The sequence below is a fragment of the Centropristis striata genome, chromosome 18, assembly GCF_030273125.1.
Source record: "Centropristis striata isolate RG_2023a ecotype Rhode Island chromosome 18, C.striata_1.0, whole genome shotgun sequence".
Classification (NCBI taxonomy): Eukaryota; Metazoa; Chordata; class Actinopteri; order Perciformes; family Serranidae; genus Centropristis; species Centropristis striata.
Genome location: NC_081534.1, coordinates 16,462,645 through 16,484,584, shown reverse-complemented (window position 1 = coordinate 16,484,584; position 21,940 = coordinate 16,462,645). Strand labels below are relative to the sequence as shown.

The window sequence follows — 21,940 nt, the reverse complement described above, 5'->3', positions numbered from 1 at the left end:
GGGATCCACACAAAGAAGCATTTTGTGTGACTGTCAGTTCTTTTCCTCCTTCTGTTTTTTTCTGGTGTTCAATTGGCCTTACTCCACTATCTCCGCTGCACCAGAACTTCACCAACAAACTTTATCTGAAAACATAGCCCTGGGCTGACAACCTAAAACAATTATTCACATTCAAACATGATCCAATTAATGTCATTTGCCAAATCTTTTGATGCAGTTAAAGAAAAGAAAAGAAAAAATGAATTCATGCTCATGATTGTGTGTTGTTTTATGGATGAAGTAACACTTTCTCCAAGAACCAATGCTTCATTTTTAAACCGCTTAGCGTTCAGTTATTTTGGTGTTTTTCCCCCCAGGAGGCTATAACGGCCTTTACATTTTAGCAATGTACTGGAGATACTGGTATCATATGAAACTAGAAGATAGAAGTGTGTCAGGATATCGTGTCGGGAAGTTGTCAAAATAACGCTGCAAAGTTATGATTGTTTTTATATTCATTGTGATTTTCAAAGCGGTCATGTGACCTCTGACGACATATGTCAATGAAAATAGGCTCTCTGGGTCCCCATGAGTCTCCTCTTTACAGACATGCATATAACATGCAATTTATGGCAATGTAGTACAAATTTGCCACTTCCACCTACTGTATTTGATTTGATTACATGTGGGATGATGTTAGTCATCAGTCGTAGCCAGTTAATTGCAGTGATGGCATTTCTTGAGTCTCCACCTCAGTGTATAAAATGAGCTGCTGTGACCTCTAGGATAATCACAGCCTCGTGAATCTTTACAACCATAAACTAGAGACCTAGAGCATTCAGAGGATGTGCAGCTTTCCTTGGTATATTGACAGTAATATTGACAGTCTCTGCAGTTTGAAGAACAGAAGTGCTTGTCATCCAATCGCTGAAATTCTCTAAAATGATCAAAGTTTTTGAACCCAAATTAAAGCCTGGATTCTTCTATGTTGTTCCAAAGGTCTTGGCAGGTTCTATTGACATATTTTTCTGGAGGTTTTTTGACCATTTTTTATCCATTCTCCATATGAATAAAATTGCATAATTCAGCACCAAATATGTGTAACAAATGGTATCAACCCAAAAATTGCTTAAGGTCAAATTTACAGAATGTTTATTTCCACTAAGGGATGAGTCTCATACAATTAAAATGAAGAACTTGCCGAGGATTACAGCATTATAAACACAACATTGTGAATAAAATAACCAACAAAAAAAAGCCAAGGTCCCCCTCTAATACTCCTTCTGCAGTAGAAACTATTTTTAAAAGTATGCTTGTGGACATCTTTAACATATCATACATGACGGGATACAAAAATACGTTGCTACAATAAGACTGGATACCAGTCCTGTAGCTTTCACGTTCGGCTTTTCCAAAATCCATGAGACAACCGGGCCCTTTCCGTCTCTTTATATTGAACCAGTTCAGTTCTGTCCAACCCCCTCCCCAAACAGACACACGCACGGATCTAGTCCCACAGTTTGATTTGTCCATCCCAGCCGCAGGTGATAACCTTGGAGGTTTCATGCGGGTGCCACAGTGCGCTGATGCACACTTTGTCATGAGCCTTGATCCTGTGGTAGAGCTTGGTGGTCTTCCAATCCCAAATATTCAGCTTTCCGTCCGCATCTCCCGATACCACATAGCTGGAAGAGGGAAAGGAAGAGGTCCAGAAAAAAAAACAGGAAGAGAGAGGATGGAGAGATTAGCAGTTTGCTAAAAATGACTTCTGTCTCCACTTCACCTGCCAAAAGGTAGGAGTCGGAATTTTCGGTATTTAGTCTAGCCAGGAGTTGCAGCGTTGCTATGGTTACTGAAAGGAGGTTAGGGCACACACTCACAGACGTGGGTGGTGGTGGGTGAGAAGAGGGGAGAAACAGGTTTTAATGGGTGTTTTGGCTAAAATTAGGGTGCTGGACTGTCCTAGTTAGAGCTCCTTGTGGAGCTTATACATTACATAATGCAAGTTTCCACACCTCTTCATCAACTGGAGGCAATTTCGAGCACAGTAGATGAGCAGGGGTATTCTGCATATCTGAATGTACCAAGCATCTGTGAAGCTGTCTCACTGTGTCTTGAACACATTTTATGACTTTATTTTGCATTTACTAAAATTAAGCGACTCTTGAATTTTCCATGCAGAAAGAAAGTTCTTACCCTCTTCTCAAAGAAGGAGATGAATCTCTGCAAACTGCATTTCTCTAATGTTTTTCCTTAATCATGTATTATAAACTATTAATCAGTGAGAATCTGATCTGCCTTATCCTCTCCTTTAGAAAATTGCATAACAAAGAAAAGGCTTACCTCATGTCTGGGGAGAAGTCCACTTGGCAGGCGTAGCCAGCCACCATGTGGCCTTTGAAGACTTTCTTCTTGTTCAGTCTGAAGCGGTTTTGGGCTCCAAAGATCAGAATCTGGTTGTCCATGGACTGGCAAGCTAGCCATTTACCTGGGGTTAGAAACAGAACAAAACAAGCATAAGAGCTAATCGCACCTTCATTCACTGTGCAAAAAGATTATATTCATGTATAATGGTATTGAAAATATTAGAGGTAAAGTTCAAGGCTCATGTAAAATATGGCAGCAGTGTGAGTTAACGGTTAACATTTCAACAGGTATACATGGCATCATTTGGATTTTTCGACTAGGGTTGCATGAGGTACTTAACCTTCAGAGCTGGTAAAAAAGGCTAAATACGATGTTTGAATGTTCTTTTTTTAAAAACCACATAGGTTCAAACAATCAAATAACAAATTTTGTCCATAAGAGGGCAAATCAATCCAGTAGGAGACATTTTTTTAAAGATTAAGATGAATTACTTTATTAATCCCACAATGGGGAAATTCAACCTCTGCATAAACCATTAACCCATCCTTTTTTCTTTTTACACACACAAGTTAACACACCATGCAGCACATTACTTCACCCGGGGAGCAGTAATGGGATTCAAACCAGCCAAATTACTGCTAAATTATTTGTATATGTCTATTACTACGTCTACATAAACATATCTTTTAACAGACCTACACATTACAAAATAAATAAAATGATGTCCTATACCATTAAACTTAATTCAAAGACCATATACCTCTGCCTCTGTCTGTGGTCGGTGCTAGAGTGGGGACTGAGCTCCCTAGCAAGCTAACTAGCCAGCTGCTAAGTCAGTAAAATTTAACAACTTCATGCAAAGTCAGTAAACTACCTACAGCAGATGCTAGTCAACTTGTCTTCAGTTTGGAGAGGCAGGCAGAAGTACTGACAGGAGAGAAGAAGAAGTAATGTTCTGCTGTGGATGCGTGCTTCTCTAAATTGAGGGCATGCTGACCGCCAACTTCTGTAGATAATAAACTGACTATGGATATGCACATCATACAACCCCACTTCAAAAATCTCTGAAAAATCCCCAGGTGTCATAACAAGTTTAAAAGTGCCTTTCAGCTTGCTATTTTGTCTCATTAGTATGATTCTGTACAGCCAAATGTTTAACAAGCAGCCACTGTGGAATCATGATGCTGCCTGCCACGGCTGTTAGTATGCGCTAAACCTGGCAGTGCAACAACTCAGATCTGGTGCGACATCAAGCAGAGTTAAATATTTTCAACAACAGGTACATGGTAATTGGCAGAAATTTGCCTCAAGGACAGAAATCAAACAAAAAAGCAGAAATGTGGAAGTTTGAGTGGACGACACTCGTGAACTCATCATTCTGCTGTCATTATGAAAAGATTGAGGCAATTTAGGGGAAAATAAAAGAGGCTTTTCATCAGTGACTGCTCAGCTGAGATCTACTTTACAGCGTGTTTCAGCTCCTGACAACACTACAGCCTCAAAGTCACTACACAGTGATAAGAGGCAGCGCTGCAGTGTCAAAGCATTACACGACTCGCTGCGCTTCTTGAAAGGAAACATGATGGAAATTATTAATGTGGTATGAGAAGAAGATCTCGTGTTGGTGTGTGTGTCCTCTTTTACATCCTCCCTCACAAAACATAAATGAAAATGACACTATTGTCCACAAACGTCAAGTGCAATACATGCAGGAGAATGGGAACAACTCTGCCAATTTCAGCAGGCTTCGTCTCAGACGTTATGATGGAAGGAAACGGGGGAAGAGGAGAAAATGGGAGAGAAGTTCTGGATGATGTGCCAAGGGGGGGGCTGGGTGCCATTTAGGCGCGCGAGAAAAACTGAATGGCCTCCCACTGAGAACACATTCATTATTCACACGCTCAAGAGAAACAAACCATGTTGGCACAAATAGGAACGCTGCCCCAAAGCAAGTAAGAGACTATGGAGAGTGTAAGCGAGAGGATGAAAGGGAGAAATCAAAGTAGGTGGAGAGAGAAGGAACAGATGAGGACAGAAGAGCCGAGTTTGATGCTAGCTGAAGCGGATGGAGTGCAACTGGGAATTCCTGATTCAAACAGAAGTGTTTGAGGAATTAATTTAAAGTGTGTATTGCTACACAAAACTTGGCAACTGCGTCAGTCAATGGTTTCTTTACATCTTCCACTCACATATGTGGAAACACATTAATTCAGCCTTGCCCTAGCAGGTTTATTCTACTCTTGAAGTGCCCACACTCTGTAACAAGTCTGCATTATACTAATGAATGAGGAAGTCCCGATCACACATCATTGACACAACCCTAAGCTGAGGACTTTCATACTATGCATCAGCTAATATTGACATTTATAAAACAGTATTTTTACTTACTGCACAGTGCCTATAGCGAGCCTAAACAACGTATAAATTACATTTAGGAAAATGTGCTTATTTACTTTTTGCTGAGAGTTCAAGATAATCAATACCACTCTCACATAAAGAAAATAACTAGCAGAGATCTGTCGAAAGGGCCAAACTGTAGTAATATGTAAAAAAAGGCCAGACTGTATTTGCATCGTAAGTTTCGCGCCAGACTTTTTCTTGGCTGGGCACAGAGACTTCTTGGGAACCTCATGGTAACGACAAGTTACCACAGCGGTGGCCTGCCACTGCAAAATGCGGATGGGATGATAATAGAGGTTTGGAATCAGTAGAGGCCCAAGGATACGATTTTAACCCGATACTTGAGTCACGACACAATATTATTGCAATTGTAAGCATTTTGCGATAAGCCAAGTATTGCAATACAATACATTGCGATTTAACTGCTTAACTGCATTTTTGTCCACAAAATTCAATTCAATTAAGAATTGTTTTGTCATCTCACCTCAGTTTTTTTGTCTCCACAATGAGAGTCAAACCCACAGACTGACCAACAAAGTATTCAGTCAAACTTAACTGATATCAAATATGTATGTATGACAACAACTACAGCATTTTCTCAAACTTTCTTCAACTTTAAGCTTCACTGATGTGAATATTTTTTAATTAAACACAAAAAAGCCTAACTTTGCAACGTTATTTTGACAACTTCCCGTCATGATTTCCTGACGCATATGATGCCACTAGATAATTTCTATATCTCCAGTATATTAAGTAGGCCTGCTATGGCCTCCGAAAAAAAGGCCCACCGGCCTTCAGAACGCAAAATAACGGTACTTGGCGGCCATGAATTGATATAATATCGCCAGGCAAAATATCGCAGTGCTATGCCGTATCGATTCCCCCCCCCCCCCCCATCTCTAGATGACATGCAGGAAAGTGCGAGTCAGAGTTTAACCTGCCCCCGCTGGGCAAGGACTCAGCCTTTGTGCATGGTGTGCGCTTGATCATGATGATCATGTGAGCTACCAGGGCACCACAGTAGACTACTTTACTTTAGACTTCTTTGCTGGCAGGAGAACTGGCAGCCGCTCTGGAGACAGACCCTCAGCAGCTGGAGCAACTTGAATTCAGCCAGCGCAAACCCCAGCAATTTTTAATACCATGTCTACAGTTTTTGTATATTATCTTGTTATCTCAAGCTTGAAAACCAACAACACAGAAATGTCAATAAAATAAATACAAACTAAATGTTCTTTTTTCCCACCCAGTGTAGCTTCTCTCGTCCTTTGCCGACTTATCATTAATTGAAACAGCTAGGCACTCAACAGTTCACTCCCTAACATAACAATGCATTAAGGAGACGTTATGGTGTTTTAACAGAGCTCAATGGGTCGTTTGTGACAGCTGGCGTACCCAGAGCAAAGCATTGGCTTTGGATCAGGCTTTATATTTACAATCTATAAAAAAAATGCCAGGATCAGGCCTGATCCCAATCCTGGATCTCGACATCCCCTTGAGATGCTTTTTTTAAATTCTTTTGAGCAATGACCATCACTGGAAGGTGTAAATCAATTGCAATCTATATGGGTTTTTGGTCCCCAGAGTCCTTTGTGCTGTGTGCTTGACTGTGTCGCTGCGAGTGTTTTGCCATGCTTTGAGGACTCACCGTTGGGAGAGAGTGTCACAGCTGGCATGGAGTGCATACTGGGCTCTGCGATGTACTTGAAGTCCACAGGGATGTCCCTGAAAAAGACACAAAGCACTGTGAGTACACTTGAAGATGGGTTAAACAGGAGATGAGAGTGCAACCTGAGCAACCCCGAAGCAAGAACAACTCAAACGAGAAAACATTCACTCAGCTGCGGTTTGTTTATTATTGTAGCTGTTTATGTCGTCTAAAAAATGCTCGTTATGAAGAGAAAGTGGTGAAAAACCAGGCAGGATCATCCTTACAAATAACTCCGTGCAATATGAAAGGCGCTTTTGATGCTGCACCGCCGACTGTACTGCCATCCAATTATTTATTAATCCTCTTCTTTGCTCTTTCACCCTGTGCCCCGCTTTCTTTTATGCTCTGCTATGGCTCTCTGTTTTGAAAGAGAAAAATAAATTTGGCTTGTTGATCTTGAGAGGTCTACAGATCATTCAAATCTAGTGCTGTGTGTGCCATTTTCTTCTCACAATTCTATGTACGTGTCTGACCTCTGATCCTTCACTAAGTGAATGAGTGAAAATAATGCGTCTTTGTGCTTTAAACGGTGTGTGTTTGCATCAAGAAAGTGCCCTGTTTTCATCTTGCTATCTGTTTAACCTAAAGCCACGTCTCTGTCTGAGATGAGTAACAGCTGGAGCACAGTAATCGCAACAGGACCAAAGATGGGCTTCGAAGAACTAAAGACGAGAGTTGAGCAGGAAATGGAAACCCTTAAAACACACAATTCCTACACACACACACACACACACACACAGACACACACACACACTAAAGGGGTGCCTGGGTTTGTCAGAGCCAATGTCTGCAGACACGCCAAGCTAAACTCTGCAAAGATAACAAAGCCATCAGATCTCTTCTTCTGAGCTCCAGAAATAACCGGTGTGGATGTTCTGTTGTCTGGAGAGAGACGGGAGGGGGTGGGGGTACGACAAACAATCTATGACACTGGGGATATTCATGAATAATAAATGATTGATTGTTGTTTACTGTGTTTCATGTCGATCAAGATAGAGGAAAGTGGCAAAAAAAACAGGCTTTTCCTTTGTATATTTTATGTGTGAACTTTTGTTTATCGGGCGTTATATCTGCGGTGAGGTTGAGGTTAAGTTCTGTAATCAGCCTGCAGGAAAACTGTTGAGACGGAAACGAGAAAATCTCTGAGAGCTTCTCTTGAGAAGGAAATGAAACAAACCAGCTTTGTTTGTTATTTGGAACTAATGTGAAAAGAGGATTTCATAAAATATAATTACTATTGACAAAAGAGTAAATTAACTTTTTTTTCTCCTCCCCTTTCAAATGATTGCATTGAGACAATGGTAAAAAAAAACAAAAGGCATTTTTGGGATTTTTTTTTTTTTTAAAAGGTCAGAACAATGATGAAACTAAGCCTGGAGGGAAATTGAGTACTTGGATGAGACAGCAGACATATCAACAATGTCCTTCGCTCTTGTCTCTTTTTCTCAATTAATCACCATCCCAAATGTCCCTCCAGTCCCAGAGTTTCATCGCTCTGTGAACGATGTCTTTATAATCAAGAGCTAATTCTCCTTGTTGGCACAGTGCAGCACATTTCATATTGATTGCAATCCTCCTTCAACACACACACACCAACCCTCCGTTCCCTGATGATAAACCTCTGCTAAGGATAAAGTAGTCTCTCCCAAAAAAAATAATAAAAAAAAACTTGTGTGAAAATGAGGATGGAATCTGAATTACGAGTAGGCGTTTTCACCGTGATGCGAATGACTTGTAGATTTGCTGCCTCACAATCTTTTCTAAGCATCCTGTGTTCCCTGTGTGCTAGTCTCCGCTTCTATTCTCGAGATATGAGGCTGTTCTGGTAAATTCCGCCTAATGCTGCTATGTATCTAACAGCTCTCACAAGAGGGGTTAGCTAAATCTCAGAGCCAGGTGGCATCCGTGGGAGAATGAGGGACAGTAAAGCCACTCTTTGGCCGAGCATACCACTTGCCCGTTCGCTCCCACGCTGCGCTAAAAAAAAGCTCATGGGAGACCCCTCCTCCCAAACAAGCGTACAAAGTACACTCCTGGGATATGGAGGTTTTGCTTCATGTTGTTCTGTAGACAGTTTATTCTGTCCTTCAACTCTATCTTAAAGAAGACAAAACATTTTTCACTAGTTAATTCCCATCTTTCGCACTCTGGAGGAAAAAAAGACGAGCCGGGAAGATCTGACAATAGCCACAAAAAAAAAAACTACACAAGTGGTTGTCCTTGAATAAAAAGCCCCCAACTTACAAGAAAGAGAGCAACCTTTATCAGCTGGTCTTTATTGTTCAAAGATGATACATATTTAAAGTTTCTTTATCACCACAGGACCCTGGGTTATCCGCAAGACACTGTTGGCGGTCTCTTGATTGGTCACTGAGCAAAAACTGCAGTGAATCTAAAAAATAAATAAATACATTTGTGGGAACCACATGTGAACGTGATTTTGTTATTAACACAAGTGAACATCATCTCTCTGCATCTGCCTTTCAGTATTTTCATTCATGGAACCATTTCAAAATGCTTATTTATTAAAATATACAATTGGCAACAGGGACCAGGCTCATGGGGTTACAGCTGGAGCGTTGTCAATGTACAATGTTAGCTCCAGGGGTGGAAAAAAAAGGAATCTCCCAGCGCAACAGATGCATGTAAAGCAGGCACGACGTGGCAGAGGCTATGACTCAGAACAGATTAGCAGCACAGCTGGGCGAGCTTTGTCCGAGACAGGGTCATCGGGAGGTTTGTTGGTGTCTACTCTTCTTATGAACGACTGATGAAAAAAGCAGCGAGCAGTGCAGGCAGCAGCATGATACGCTGATGATTTATGGTTTGTTTGTCAATTGTTTTTTTTTTTTTTTTGAGACTTCTTATTACGCAGGTCAGATGAAACACAAAGGTGCTTGACGTCACCGTAATGCACCTGCATCACAGTAAAAATGTCCTGTGAACTATTTTGCTACCACTAGGAATACCGATACTACAGGCTGATCTATTAATTCAATTCTATGTTTTTGTCTGATTACACAGTAAAAATGTATTTTTATTTTATGCAATTGAAGTCTTTGCCAATTTGTTCCTGCATTTAAAAAGGTTTAATCTCTATTGCGGTTTACTTTTAATTTTTTTTTTTACCAAGTTGTTGGTGCGGTTTCTTTTTTTAAAATAAATTACCATTCAGTGAATGTATATTTATGTATTAATTTGTTCATTTATTTTACAAAGTTAGGAAAGCAATGTTCCAGCCTGAGGTTGTCTTCCACGTAAAATATTGATCCCAGTCACTTCCACACAGTGAAGCATCAGCTTATTAATTGTTAACTGGAATCGTATACTGGTATAAATACCCAAAGACCAGGTATTGCTTTCAATATCGAGACTAAAGATCTCTGCATCCCTAGAAACCACATCTATTGCATTTGCACATGTTAAATCACACTAAACCTCCTTCTCTCCATTGTCAGTTTTTAACCTTTACTTATCGAATGTGGATTGACCGAAAAATCAATACTGAATAATAAATACCGGCTTCACATTCATGCCATTGATGAATTTCGTCCAGATGCAATCAGAGTCTTGCATGACTATGTATTGTGGATTATGTGTGCTGCTCACAGGCAGAAAATACAAAAAGTTGTATCGTGTACTTACCACTCCCAAACACGAAGACTCTTGTCGTCTGACGTGCTGACAAACCGGCGGTTCTCGTCGACGAAGGTGATGGTGTTGACGGCTCCCAGATGGCGGTCGTACTCCTGAACCACCTCACCAGTCCTGATGTCCCACTGACAGAGTGGCACAAGGCGCGGAGAGCAGAACAGACAGAGAAGAGGTAAACACATTTATCTTATGACAAGTCCAAATAAAATAAAGTGGATTATTAAAATGGATTCACAAAATGCCATCAAACTAGTTTCACTGCACAGTTCTGTACTCTTGTGGAGAGCTGACTGCCAAAACAAACGGCAGAGCTGTTGGAGACTCACTGAGGAGCAGTTTTAAATCGTCCTAATGCAATGAAATGCTTTATGAATGAATGCTTTAACTACTGTGATGTGATGGCAGCAGTTAGCTATCAAATAGGCTCCAGTCTTGAACTTAATTTTTTGGAAAACATTATGCACACATTAAAATGTAAAAGAAAGACAACCACACAGAAACACTCCCCAGGCAGCAAATGAATAGGAAGCATTTCTGTCCAAACACATTTTACATCCAATTCTATTTACGCTTGGTTTTTTTTTAATCTTAGCCTTCGGCTGCTCACAGGAGCAGCCATCTGTTCTCAAAACCCAGAAGAGAGCTGCATGATTTAGTACTAACCCTGATTATTGTGCCAGATATTGTGATGGTGATAACGGTTTATCTGAACAATTAAGGGACAAACTTTGTGCCACATCTTGACATATATTCAATTAAAGGGGGAACATATTATCCTCATTTTCAGTTTCACACTTGTATTTTGGGTTTCTTACTAAGTTTTTTGTTAAAAAACATTTTTCTCTGGGTTTTGATTGGGTTTAATGATATTACACTATCAAAGGCATATCAGTATCTATCGATCTATCTATCTGCAAATATAAAAACTTATAAGAAATGGCGGCAATTTTGCAATATGTTATTTATTCTCAATTTTTTTTCTCAGGATATTATTTCTAGAATTGGTTGGCAATGAGTGCATTGCATGTAAATATTTGTTGATATTCCCTAATAAAGTTATTTGTTTAAGAAAGCAGCTTTCTGAATACCTTTGCAGAGTCACAAGTGCAAAATCTGCACACAAAAAGGTCAGTTTTCATTCTAGCTTAAAAAATGTTATACCATCCACCACATTATCAGTGAATGTTTCCCCTCTTAAACAGGCATCAATCCGAAAAATCCCATCAAGGTCAACTGATTTGACATTATTTATACATCACCTAGACCTGCTTTATAATCAAAAGACATGGAAATCTCATGTTTTACCATTCGTGACCTTTACAAATGCAGCTGAAACTAAGATGAAATAAGACTAAATAAAAATGCAAACTTCCATCTACAGAGGTTCTGGGTTGGTTACTTGTTTATAAAACTGTTTACCTGATAGTGTGATATGGGAGTTATGGATTTCCTACTTTTATCACAGATTGTTCTCTTTGCCTCTCTTCCACCTTAATGCTACACATGATTAATGACTTGCTCTAGCCCCGTCAGCCACTGAACCTCTATGCACGCGCACACACACACGCATAAAACACACACACACACACACACACACACATAAAACACACACACCGGTCCCGGAAGATGGAACGGGAGAGTATTTCATGCTCCTGTGGGCACAGGGAGTATAGACAGAAATTCATGTGTGCATCTGCTTGGTCAACTGGGAAATACACTTGAAGAGCTGGTGAGAGCTGAATTGAATTGCTCGCAATGCGGCACATGCCAGCTTTACCTGAACAATCTTCTTATCCGACATGCCGGCCACAAAAAGGTTCTGTTTGTCCTCGTCTGGGTTGAACTTGACGCAGTAAGGTACCTTCCTGTTGGTGAAGCGGGAGATACACTGCCCTGTGGAGGGAGGAGAAAATGAAAGTCAGCGCGCCAGAATAATCCACGGTGGCTTTTCACAGAGGTACACTCAAGTTGTTTAAAATTTAGGGACACAGACTGCAACTTTCAATGCTGTATGCTCTCTCCCTGCAGGCAGCGACAGCTCTGCTGTAACAGAAATTTCAGTGTTTCTTTGTGTTCATTCAGCAGAGGTGAATCACCACAGGAACGATGCTAACACAACAGCTCGAGCTGAGAGAATAGGAAATTGGAAATGACTGCAACACTAAGAGGCCCTTAAGATAAGAAAAGAGGCTTTTCACCAACAGCACTTCTGTAATACAGACAGTGTTTAACGGCAACTGGGACAAATATCGGATAAAATACTTTAAATTACCCCGCTGCAGGAAAGACAAAACTGTTGGAATATACACTAAACAAAGCCACAATAACTGGTGGGATTAAACTGTGTAGTGAGTTAGCTGACAGAAGTATTTAGATGATGTGTCCTTATGGGGCATTCTGCAAGTGGGGGAATTAACTCTTTTGTGCCCTCTGCTGGATTGGCACTCTTGAGTTGAGAGGGGTGGAAATTGAGATGGATAACAGTGGGGAAAGACAGCGGGGACCATGTGGCACCAGTGAGATCAGGGACCAGACATTTTGCAGACACGTAGAGCATAACAAAAGTTTTATAAGCCATTTCTCAAAATGTCTTTGTCAGCCCTAATTCCACAAAGACTGTCGAAGATGTTGATTACATTGATGAGGACAGTTTATGTGCTGTGGAATTGTGCAGCTGGGTTTCTGGTCTATTTAGGAACTGGGGCTGAAATGAACTCTATATTAAAAACTGGATTCCAATTGATAGAAGCCTCTGTAGGCCAGTGAGTGACAGCTGAAAGTAGCAATTATCGCCATTATCGATTTCCTGCTGGCAGGTTTGTAAGACATGCTTTCCCTTTTACATCACCAAAGTTACACTGTTTATTAATGCTAGAAATTGTAAAAACAGATTTACAAATTATTGTAAGATTTTTAAATTACCAGTAAATCATGTGTGATGACCGCTTCTATCATGAAAACTATATAAATCTGAGCTAAAAATAGTGATATATTTTATCAAAATCTCTTCAGTCTATTAATTTGCAATAACCAGATCCTGTAAAAAACATAAAATTCTGCGCTCCTCTGCACAACTGGAAAGCCATAGATGACTTGGCTGAGACCAACAGCCATGTGACAAAAAAATCTGTGAAACTTTGACTGAACTGCAGGCTTTTTACACAGAGCAGAGAGGAGAGGACAAGATAGATTTTAAGTAGAAACTATCAGAATGTAAAAAGTTCAATATGTGCATGTGGAGCCTCTATCTTTCCTCAAATATTGGTAAAACTTGTGGTTACTTGGAAAAATGATTGAAATTTCAGCTTTTTTATGATTCATGGCATTATAATTGTGTTATACTGCACAAAAGCGATTTTTTTTTTTCTAGTTCTCACTACTTCTAGTCATTATTGTGCCGGCTGTGCAGGACTTGTTGCACTGGTCAGTGAGTAAAATGTGATGGGAGGAAAAAAAAAACACCCTGAAATGAATTGGGGTTCAAAGTGCTAACTGTTTATTCTACAAGAAGTCAGAAAATAGTGAGTGAAAAAATGCCCTAACAAGGTGAAGTGGTCATGTTTATTTTGTCTAATCAACAGTCCAAAATTCATGACCATCACAATCACTCAAGACGACCAGCAAATCTGAGGAGCTGGAACTAGGGCAAGATTAGTATTCTGGCTTGAAAATGATTTAAACGACTGACCAATTACAGAACTGGAGGAGAGTGGGTGTGCAATTAAATAGTCCGTGTGAAGGACGAAGTTGAAGTTGGCTGAAAAGTATTTTTGAGATTCCAGAGACATGCTTTCAAGTTCTGCAAAGAAATGTTTGATTACAAAAGGAGGGTGAAGTCTGAGCTGTCATTCACAATTATCTGATGGCTTGTGATATCAAGGTTATATTAGATTGCACTGCAGCGTGTCATCATGTCTCCTCCAAATACACTCTCTGCTGTGTGTTGCTGAGATAGTTTCTATTCACAGAATATCCATGGTTAAAATACTGAATATAGAAGAAAAGAATGCGGACAGCATAGAGCCTACCTGTTTCAGAGTCCCAGAGTTTGAGGTATCGGTCGTAGGCGGCGCTGAGGAACTGAGTCCCAGTGTTGTTGAAGCAAATGTCTCGCACTGCTTTGCTGTGGCCTAACATAAGCAGAGGAAATTTACACATATTAAAAAGAAATAATTAAATATATGCTAGACAGATTCACTATGTTCCTCACTCTTGTTACAAGGTTTCCCTTCTGTTGAAACCCAATTCATTTGAGATATGTGAAATGTGGTTACGGGTAATAAGGTATGTTGAGGAAGAAAGATGGCGTGGACTGTGGGAGGCGAGGGAAATCTTTGAATGAGCTCAGCGAGGAAGGGAAAAAAAATTACATGCTCCATCTGTCTTTTCAACTGTTCTTCTCCTATTCTCCTTCTAATCCCAATCTATGCAGCCCCTTGGCTTTTTCTCACACGGTGCAGGTGATGCGAGGTCCCTGTGGGCTGAGCGCTCACAGACGCCTCCCTTGTTAAAACTGGCTTTTATCAGGGCTACACTGTTTCCACAGCGATAACAGAGCCCACTGAGGCTAAGCGCCTGTCTGCTCGCTTGCTCTAACCCGGCTTGTTGGCAGACCAAAGAGGCGCTGTGTTATTGTATGTGTGTGTACACAGGAAAACACAGATACATAAACTACTGGAAGCAGCGCACACATGTCATCAAATATACCCGGACAGCATACAAACAGGAAAATGCACACATAATAATATGCATGCTCATTTATGCACATCCCGCAAGCTAATGTACTCGTAACTGTTCTTTCTAAGTTGATAAATCAGACAGACCGTTTACAAACAATGCTGTGCAGATTCCTATTACAGGCTACGATTTAATTACAGATGATGCACAGCATTGGAATGAATTTAGTTGCAGAGAAATATATATATATATATATATATATATATATATATATATATATATATATATATACAAATACAAATAATTAAAAAGTGGAGAAAACTTCATATTGTAAACAAAAGTTTCTTCTAAAGAGCTGAAAGTCATTAAAATACACAAAACAACAAAGAAATAAAACAAAATTGAATACCACAAAGAGGAAATAAAACAAAGAAAACAGAATCATTTTTAATACTGTTGTAGAAAAAAAACCCACACCAGATGATTGAACTAAGAGTGCAGCAACAACAAAGTGAAAACCTAATACGCTCTCAACATAGTCGTACACTTCTAACACTCCTCTAATGAAAAAAATAATTAGCAACATCATGTGTATTTCTGCTGCTTCTCCAACTCAAACCCCTCAGCAAGTCATTGTCAGTTTTTCCCCCCTAAAGTGTGTTCTCTCTTCCTGTACGCCAGCTCCTCTCCGTGTGCTGTGCCCTCCCTCGCCCCTCGCCCCCCCTCGGCCCCTGGGCTGCTGAATTATGCATATTCTGTGAAGGAGCTGACAAGCAGAACCACGGCTGCAAACAATCTCTATTCAGACAGCGTGCTGTCTCTGTGAAGAGTGTAAGAGTGACCTGCACACATTAGCCTAAACCCTCCAGACCCCATCTATTCCAAAAATAAATAAAAAATATCCACACATTTTCTGTCAACGGTCAGCAGACGTGTCATTAGTGCTCCGGTAATGCTGAGCTCACAGTCTGTCACTGCTGTGTATTTCCCAAACGGCTGCATGCATTTAAGAACTCTAACATATTTCATGTCAGCATGTTTGCTGATGATCCTTTGTTGTTTATAAAATGTTGCCACAAAAGACTTGGAAGTGAATTTCAATTTATTCTGTTACTATTTTATACAATTTAACTAACATTTGTCAAAGTTTACCATATAAAAATTTAAGATCACTTACCAATAAATGTCCGTATACATCTCCTTTCGCCGTACACTTCCCACAGCTGATGAGAGGAGGAGATTAAATAAGTGAACACATATTAGCGATGCATCAACGGAAAAAATATGCAAGAGGTTGATTAGAGGTTAGCGCTGAACCTTCGAGTGCAGCACTGTATAATAAAACATTTAAACTCATATGCAATGTTATTAAAATATAATAATAATTAAACTGCATATAGGAAAAATACAGAGCGTGTGGGTATACTCATTCACAAGTTTGTATGGTGTTTTTCCATGATACCAGATTGTGATTATTCACCTTGATCTTACAGTCCATGGAGCAGGAGAGCAGGAGATGACCAGAGCTGGGAAACAGTCGGATAGCACTGACACCCTGGAAAATATACAAAAATGGGAGAAAATTACTAATGTATCTCCTTATAAATACATAATCATGACTACAGCATAAATCTTTGGCAATACTTCTTGGTTAGCCTTGGGAAAAAGATTGAACTGGATGAGGCCGAGATCTCAACATCTGTAAAGATATTCCACATAATGTCAAATCCCATTTGGCTGTCCCGTATGTTATACAGTGTTTTCTCTAAGTTTTTGGACGGCTAAGGAGCAATTGATCTTGTTTGCTGATTTGCATATTGGTGACATCAGCATGCAATAGTTTGCATAAAGCTTGGTGGTTGTGTCAGTTGCAGTGAGGGAGAAATCACCAAAAGCCATATAAAATATTAGCCAAATTATAACAAACTCACAACAGGAAAAATGTATAGTGCAATTAAAGAAAAAAGGTTAAAAAAATAATGATAATAATAATAAATAAATAAAAGCCTTGTGTCAGCTCGTTCAGATGTTCTCTATATTCTTTTTACATTCATAGAGCTTAGGCACTGTGCAAAAAGCTCAAATACAATGGCAGGAAACAACAACACTTCTTTAATTTTGACATCTAAGATATCCTTTTGTCTCTTCTGGGACAATAAGTCTCATGGCTTTCAATTGTACCATTGCTAAAATGTTAATCATAATAATGTAGGTCCATTTTAGGATTGGTGAGACCTCAAACTTGTTACTATTGTTAGTGTTATATTAACTATAGACTAAAGGGGTCAAAGGGATCACTTGTATTAATTTTAAAAATGAAATTGATATTATATCTGTCCATAAGGGGGGACATTAGCTGAATCATAACTGCCTACTAGTCATAGAAATTTTGATGACTTTCAAGTTACCAAACTTTCTCCAAAAAAATGTCACAAAACTTTGGTGACACCTTACAGGCCATCCTCCATCTATTATCTCGACATCAGCACTTCCACTCGCTTATTATCTTTTCAAACCTCTTTGTATTTCAAATTAGACTCTGAAGCCTGTAACTTCCTGCACAAAGCGGATAGGAGCCAATTTAAAACTTGAGTGATTTCTCTCTCCCTGAAGCACACTGGCAGATCTAAGGCTTGAATCAGATCTTTCTTGGAATAACCCAGTGTTTGCCTTTATATTTGAATTATAACGATGGTGTTTTGAACGAGAGTATAATCTTGGATATGTCAGCGACAAGCGGCTGTGTTATCACTTTATTCAAAAGCACCCAGGAGGTTTTTACTGACTGCCTCACAAATTCATACAAGGACAGCATAATGGAATATTCTCTCCATACACAGACACCTATGTGACACTGCTCTTAGTTTGCAATATTTCAAAACAACACTATGACACTCATCACCAGTAAAGTTTCCATAGGGAATACTTACAGCTGCTAGATTTATTAACTGCTACATAAAGGGGCAATTCATGTGCACACAGAAACACACATGATCTATGTCTCTTCCCACTGACCTTGGTGTGTCCTGACCAGACATGAATCTGTTTCTTCGGCAGGTAACACTTGTCTGGAGCATCTGCAGAACGCAGGTTGATGCCCACATCCTGTGGGACGTGGAGGTAGGACCTGCCCTGGTAATCATACATGTCTTTAACTGTGGAGAGAATAAAAACAGACAAATATCAGGTTTAATCCTGCAGCATTTGAATACATGCTTTTAGTGGACACTGGACTGTGAGGTGCAACTTGACCAGATCTCAAATGACCATTCAAGAATGAAGGTTCAAGCTCAGAATACATACTGTGTACTCTTCATTGACAATACAAACTATGATTTAATAATAAAAATAAATAAATCAGTAAATAGTTGGCAAGGCAACCTTCCACTTGTCTAAATTAGAGCGAGGCACATTACCATGGAGAATTGTCTTCTCCTCTGCAGGAGCATCCTCCTCGTTCCTTCCTTTCTTCTGCCGCTTGGCTGTGATCTCATCCAACTCTTTCTGCTCTTCCTATCAAATTAAATTGATCAAAAAACAATAATTAGCTGGCAGATTTTTTTCTAGGATACAGTGGTAAGAAAACAGGTGTGTTTTCCCTCAATTACATGACCGGGTGTAACAGATTTTACTCAGGACAACTATTTTTATGCTTTTCTTTGAGACAGGGTTGCCACCGCTACTTCATCATCATATTCAAGGACTTTTCAATGACTCTCCCGGTCCAATTCCCTCAAATTCAATGTCCATGCTCAGCATAGTTTGAGAAAGGACCACAGACTACAATTAAGAAGCAAAGGGCTTGAATGTGTCAACATGTTGTGCACACATGTGACCATCCACACTTCCTTTATCTTATCATGGAGGAATTACAATTTCTATGATTGCATAAATATATATAATTTCCAAGCACTATTAGTGACCCTTTTGTCTAGATATCTATTTAAATATCTTTTCAAAAATGTTTAAAGTCTAGATGTGGACCGTTGTGTGCGTGGGTGGGTGGGGTCACATGGCCACTGGCAATGCATGCTAATAAAGCAGACAAAGGCACTCTTTTGTGATTGAAATCAAAAACAACAAACAAACAAACAAACTGATGACTAACTGTCATATTACCCAACAGTAAATCTTATTGTCTAAAGCTGGAGGGTTCTCTGTTTCCTTGCTTTACTATTATATCAAGTTATACGTTGGTTAATAATGAACAAGCAACAATCTCAAAGAGTCAGCCACAATATTTGTATATATTATATATTGAACATAGCTTTACCTCTGATGGTTTGGCCACATCTTTCTCATCTATATATTTGGCCCATGGTCCAAGGAAGTTGTCAATCTCTCCTGCATCTCCACCTTTGAGCTTTTTCCGTTTCTCTGACTTCTTTAGTCCAGTTTCAAACACAGTTAGCCCTGGAGGAAGAGACAAGATATTATGATCCAAAATCTCCCTTAAGCAATATTTAATGGAGAATAAGTAAAACTTAATAAAGTCAGATCTATCGAGCCAGATGCAGGTGAACATATTAGAACTTATGTAAGATAAACCTTTATTTTTCTCCGCCTCATCCACTGCGCCAATGTAGCCACTCGAGGACACCTGGTGTGTGTCAACAGATGGATCCAAAGCATAACCTATCCGAGTGGGAAGGGTTGTAAAACTATTATTTAAATTCAGGGTCAATACATTGACTGCATAATGCCAATCCATCACACAGGTCCCAGATGAGCTTACCGTAGGTGGAGAAAGTTCTCCTTTGCTGTTCAAACATGAAGTCATTAAGATGAGCAGGTTCTGCATAGCCAGATAGCATGTTCCTTGGAGCAGCCATCTGCTGGCTTTTAAATGGGTTAGTTGGCCCAAACTTAGAGGAAGAAATAGAGAGGCATTGATTATGATACTAAAATTAAACTTCGATAGAGAATTGCAAGGACATAAACACTTCAGTTTAATTTCAAGTTAATAAGCATCACTTTAATAACAATAGGCTTTTTTTAATGCAACTATGGATAAAATAAATCAAAGGGTAGAGCACTAGACATATTCAAATTGGACAATGCAGCATTGTGTCAGCCAAGCTATAAAATAGAATATAAAGATATTTTGGGCTGCACTAATTGTGACATTCTTTGTGCTGTTACCAATACTGGTGTTTGAAATACAATTTTGGACGATAGCCAATGTTTTATGTTGTTACTTGCCAAAGAAATGTTGATTTTAAAAAATAAATAGAAATAACTAGCCAGCAAAAGATTGATGTAACACATTAGATAAACATTGGCCACATTCATTGGGGACTGTCATATTATTTGCTTGTAGGCTAATAACAGGGTGAATATCAGCTGATACCAACACTGTGCTAATATATTGATGCATTAATACGCAATAGTCAAAAAGGATTTTTAAAACTAATAAGCATGACATTAGTAACAACAGATATTATAATTCATATGTTAGTAGTTATATTACAGCTAGCTGACACAGACAAAAAAATACATCATATTTTGAGGATACACTTACAAAAATCAGTAAAATCGGTGTTACAGTAATGTGCTTATTCAGTTTATTCATTTCACTCAGCTAGATGGATCTTGTAAGCCTTCTAAACCAGGAAAACATGAGATTAACTTATTGTAGAGGTTACCTCTGGTGCAAACATGGTTTCATATGTGGGGTTAAAGCTGACTTCTTTCAGTGCAGGGTCCAGGTGTGTGCCAGTCTCAACTGACTCCTGAAGTGAAGATATGCACAGGTCAGTGACAAATAAGGGTTGCCAAGGTGTCAAATGATGTAACCAGAAAAAATGATAAATATTAAATACTTCATCCACCTACATTGTATTTAAGTGGACTTATATATATAATTACTTAATTTTAAAAAACATCAAATGATTGTATTTTAGTGTTTCTACATTTACACATTTCGTCAATATTGAGCAGAACATATTCTAAATACATTTTTTTAAAAAGTTTTGACAAGTTATGTAAAGAAATTGTGATATACCATAGTGTTGCAATGTAAACGTGAATTGTATTTTTTCTCATTTTAGTTCACATTTATTTCCCTGTATAAAACAGATTTTAATGGGGAAAAAAATACTGGTTACACCAACTGACACTGCGTTAGATCACGTCATTGACCCACACATCAGCAAACGGACTCACTCTTAGAATAGCAATGTAATACCAAATCTCTGTTTAGTTTATCAGGTGTTAAATAAGAAAAACACAAATATCGTTAATTTTTTCCAAGCCATACCCTGGTCATTCATAACGACACTGAACTTTCCCGCTAACCGCTAATAGTAGTTTTATTCGGCAAAGTTAACAACTGTTGCCTCTACACACTGAATAAATATTTCTTCAGTATTGACCTTTATCAATCGAAATATTCTGTAGATTTAGTATAAGTGCGAAAAGTAGCATAACTAACTTTAACAAAAACGTTAGGCTAACGTTAGCTAGCTTGGTTAGCTTACCTTAACGGCGACCTCGGGAGCAGAGTTGAGAACAGCCACAGTCATCGTGGGTACTGATTTTAGAGGTTTAAGGTGAGCCATGGCGTCCGGGTCCACCGGGTCCACTTTCTGGACGCCGGTACTGGACTCCGATTCATTTTCTGAATCAGAATCGCTGCCGTACGAAACGAGGGAAGATATGGTGGCAGACATCTTGGATGTTGTGAATTCGCCGGAAGCGGGAGGGCGGTACTTCCCTTGTGACAAAAACCGTTACTCATCCAGAACATGATAACAACGATTGACAGAAATAAAATAAAATAAAATAAAATAAAATAAAATAAAATAAAATAAAATAAAATAAAATAAAATAAAATAAAATAAAATAAAATAAAAATTATTGTGATGATGAACCTCTGATAATTATCTCGTAAATTAAAAATAAAATGTTTTTACATGAAAACCTTCTTAAAAATTCAGAGATATTTATTTCACATATTCAGGACAAATATGATATTTGTCTCCTCAAGTGAATGTAAGTGAATCCACTGTATTAGTTTTATTATTAGAATTTCTGAGCAAACAGGCTTATCATTTTCGGTTTGGTCTGACAAAAAAAGCACCTGAAGATGTGCACCACTTGGACAATTATGTAACATCTAGGCTATATTTTAAAATAATACGTTTTAACTAC

General features: G+C 39.0%; 1 protein-coding gene across 1 annotated transcript; it reads right to left on the bottom strand.

Moving 5' to 3' along the window:
• Positions 1-1,116: 1,116 nt before the first annotated feature.
• On the bottom strand, positions 1,117-21,489 carry cdc40 (cell division cycle 40 homolog (S. cerevisiae)). Its single transcript, XM_059355758.1, has 15 exons — positions 21,268-21,489; positions 20,434-20,520; positions 19,524-19,653; positions 19,337-19,423; positions 19,062-19,201; positions 18,205-18,301; positions 17,804-17,943; positions 16,269-16,343; positions 15,966-16,011; positions 14,140-14,241; positions 11,889-12,004; positions 10,103-10,236; positions 6,395-6,471; positions 2,323-2,467; positions 1,117-1,664 (listed from the first exon to the last, which is right to left on the bottom strand). Exons 1-15 carry the CDS (start codon positions 21,457-21,459, stop codon positions 1,487-1,489), a joined length of 1,746 nt encoding a protein of 581 aa, XP_059211741.1. The 5' UTR covers positions 21,460-21,489; the 3' UTR covers positions 1,117-1,486.
• Positions 21,490-21,940: the final 451 nt, after the last annotated feature.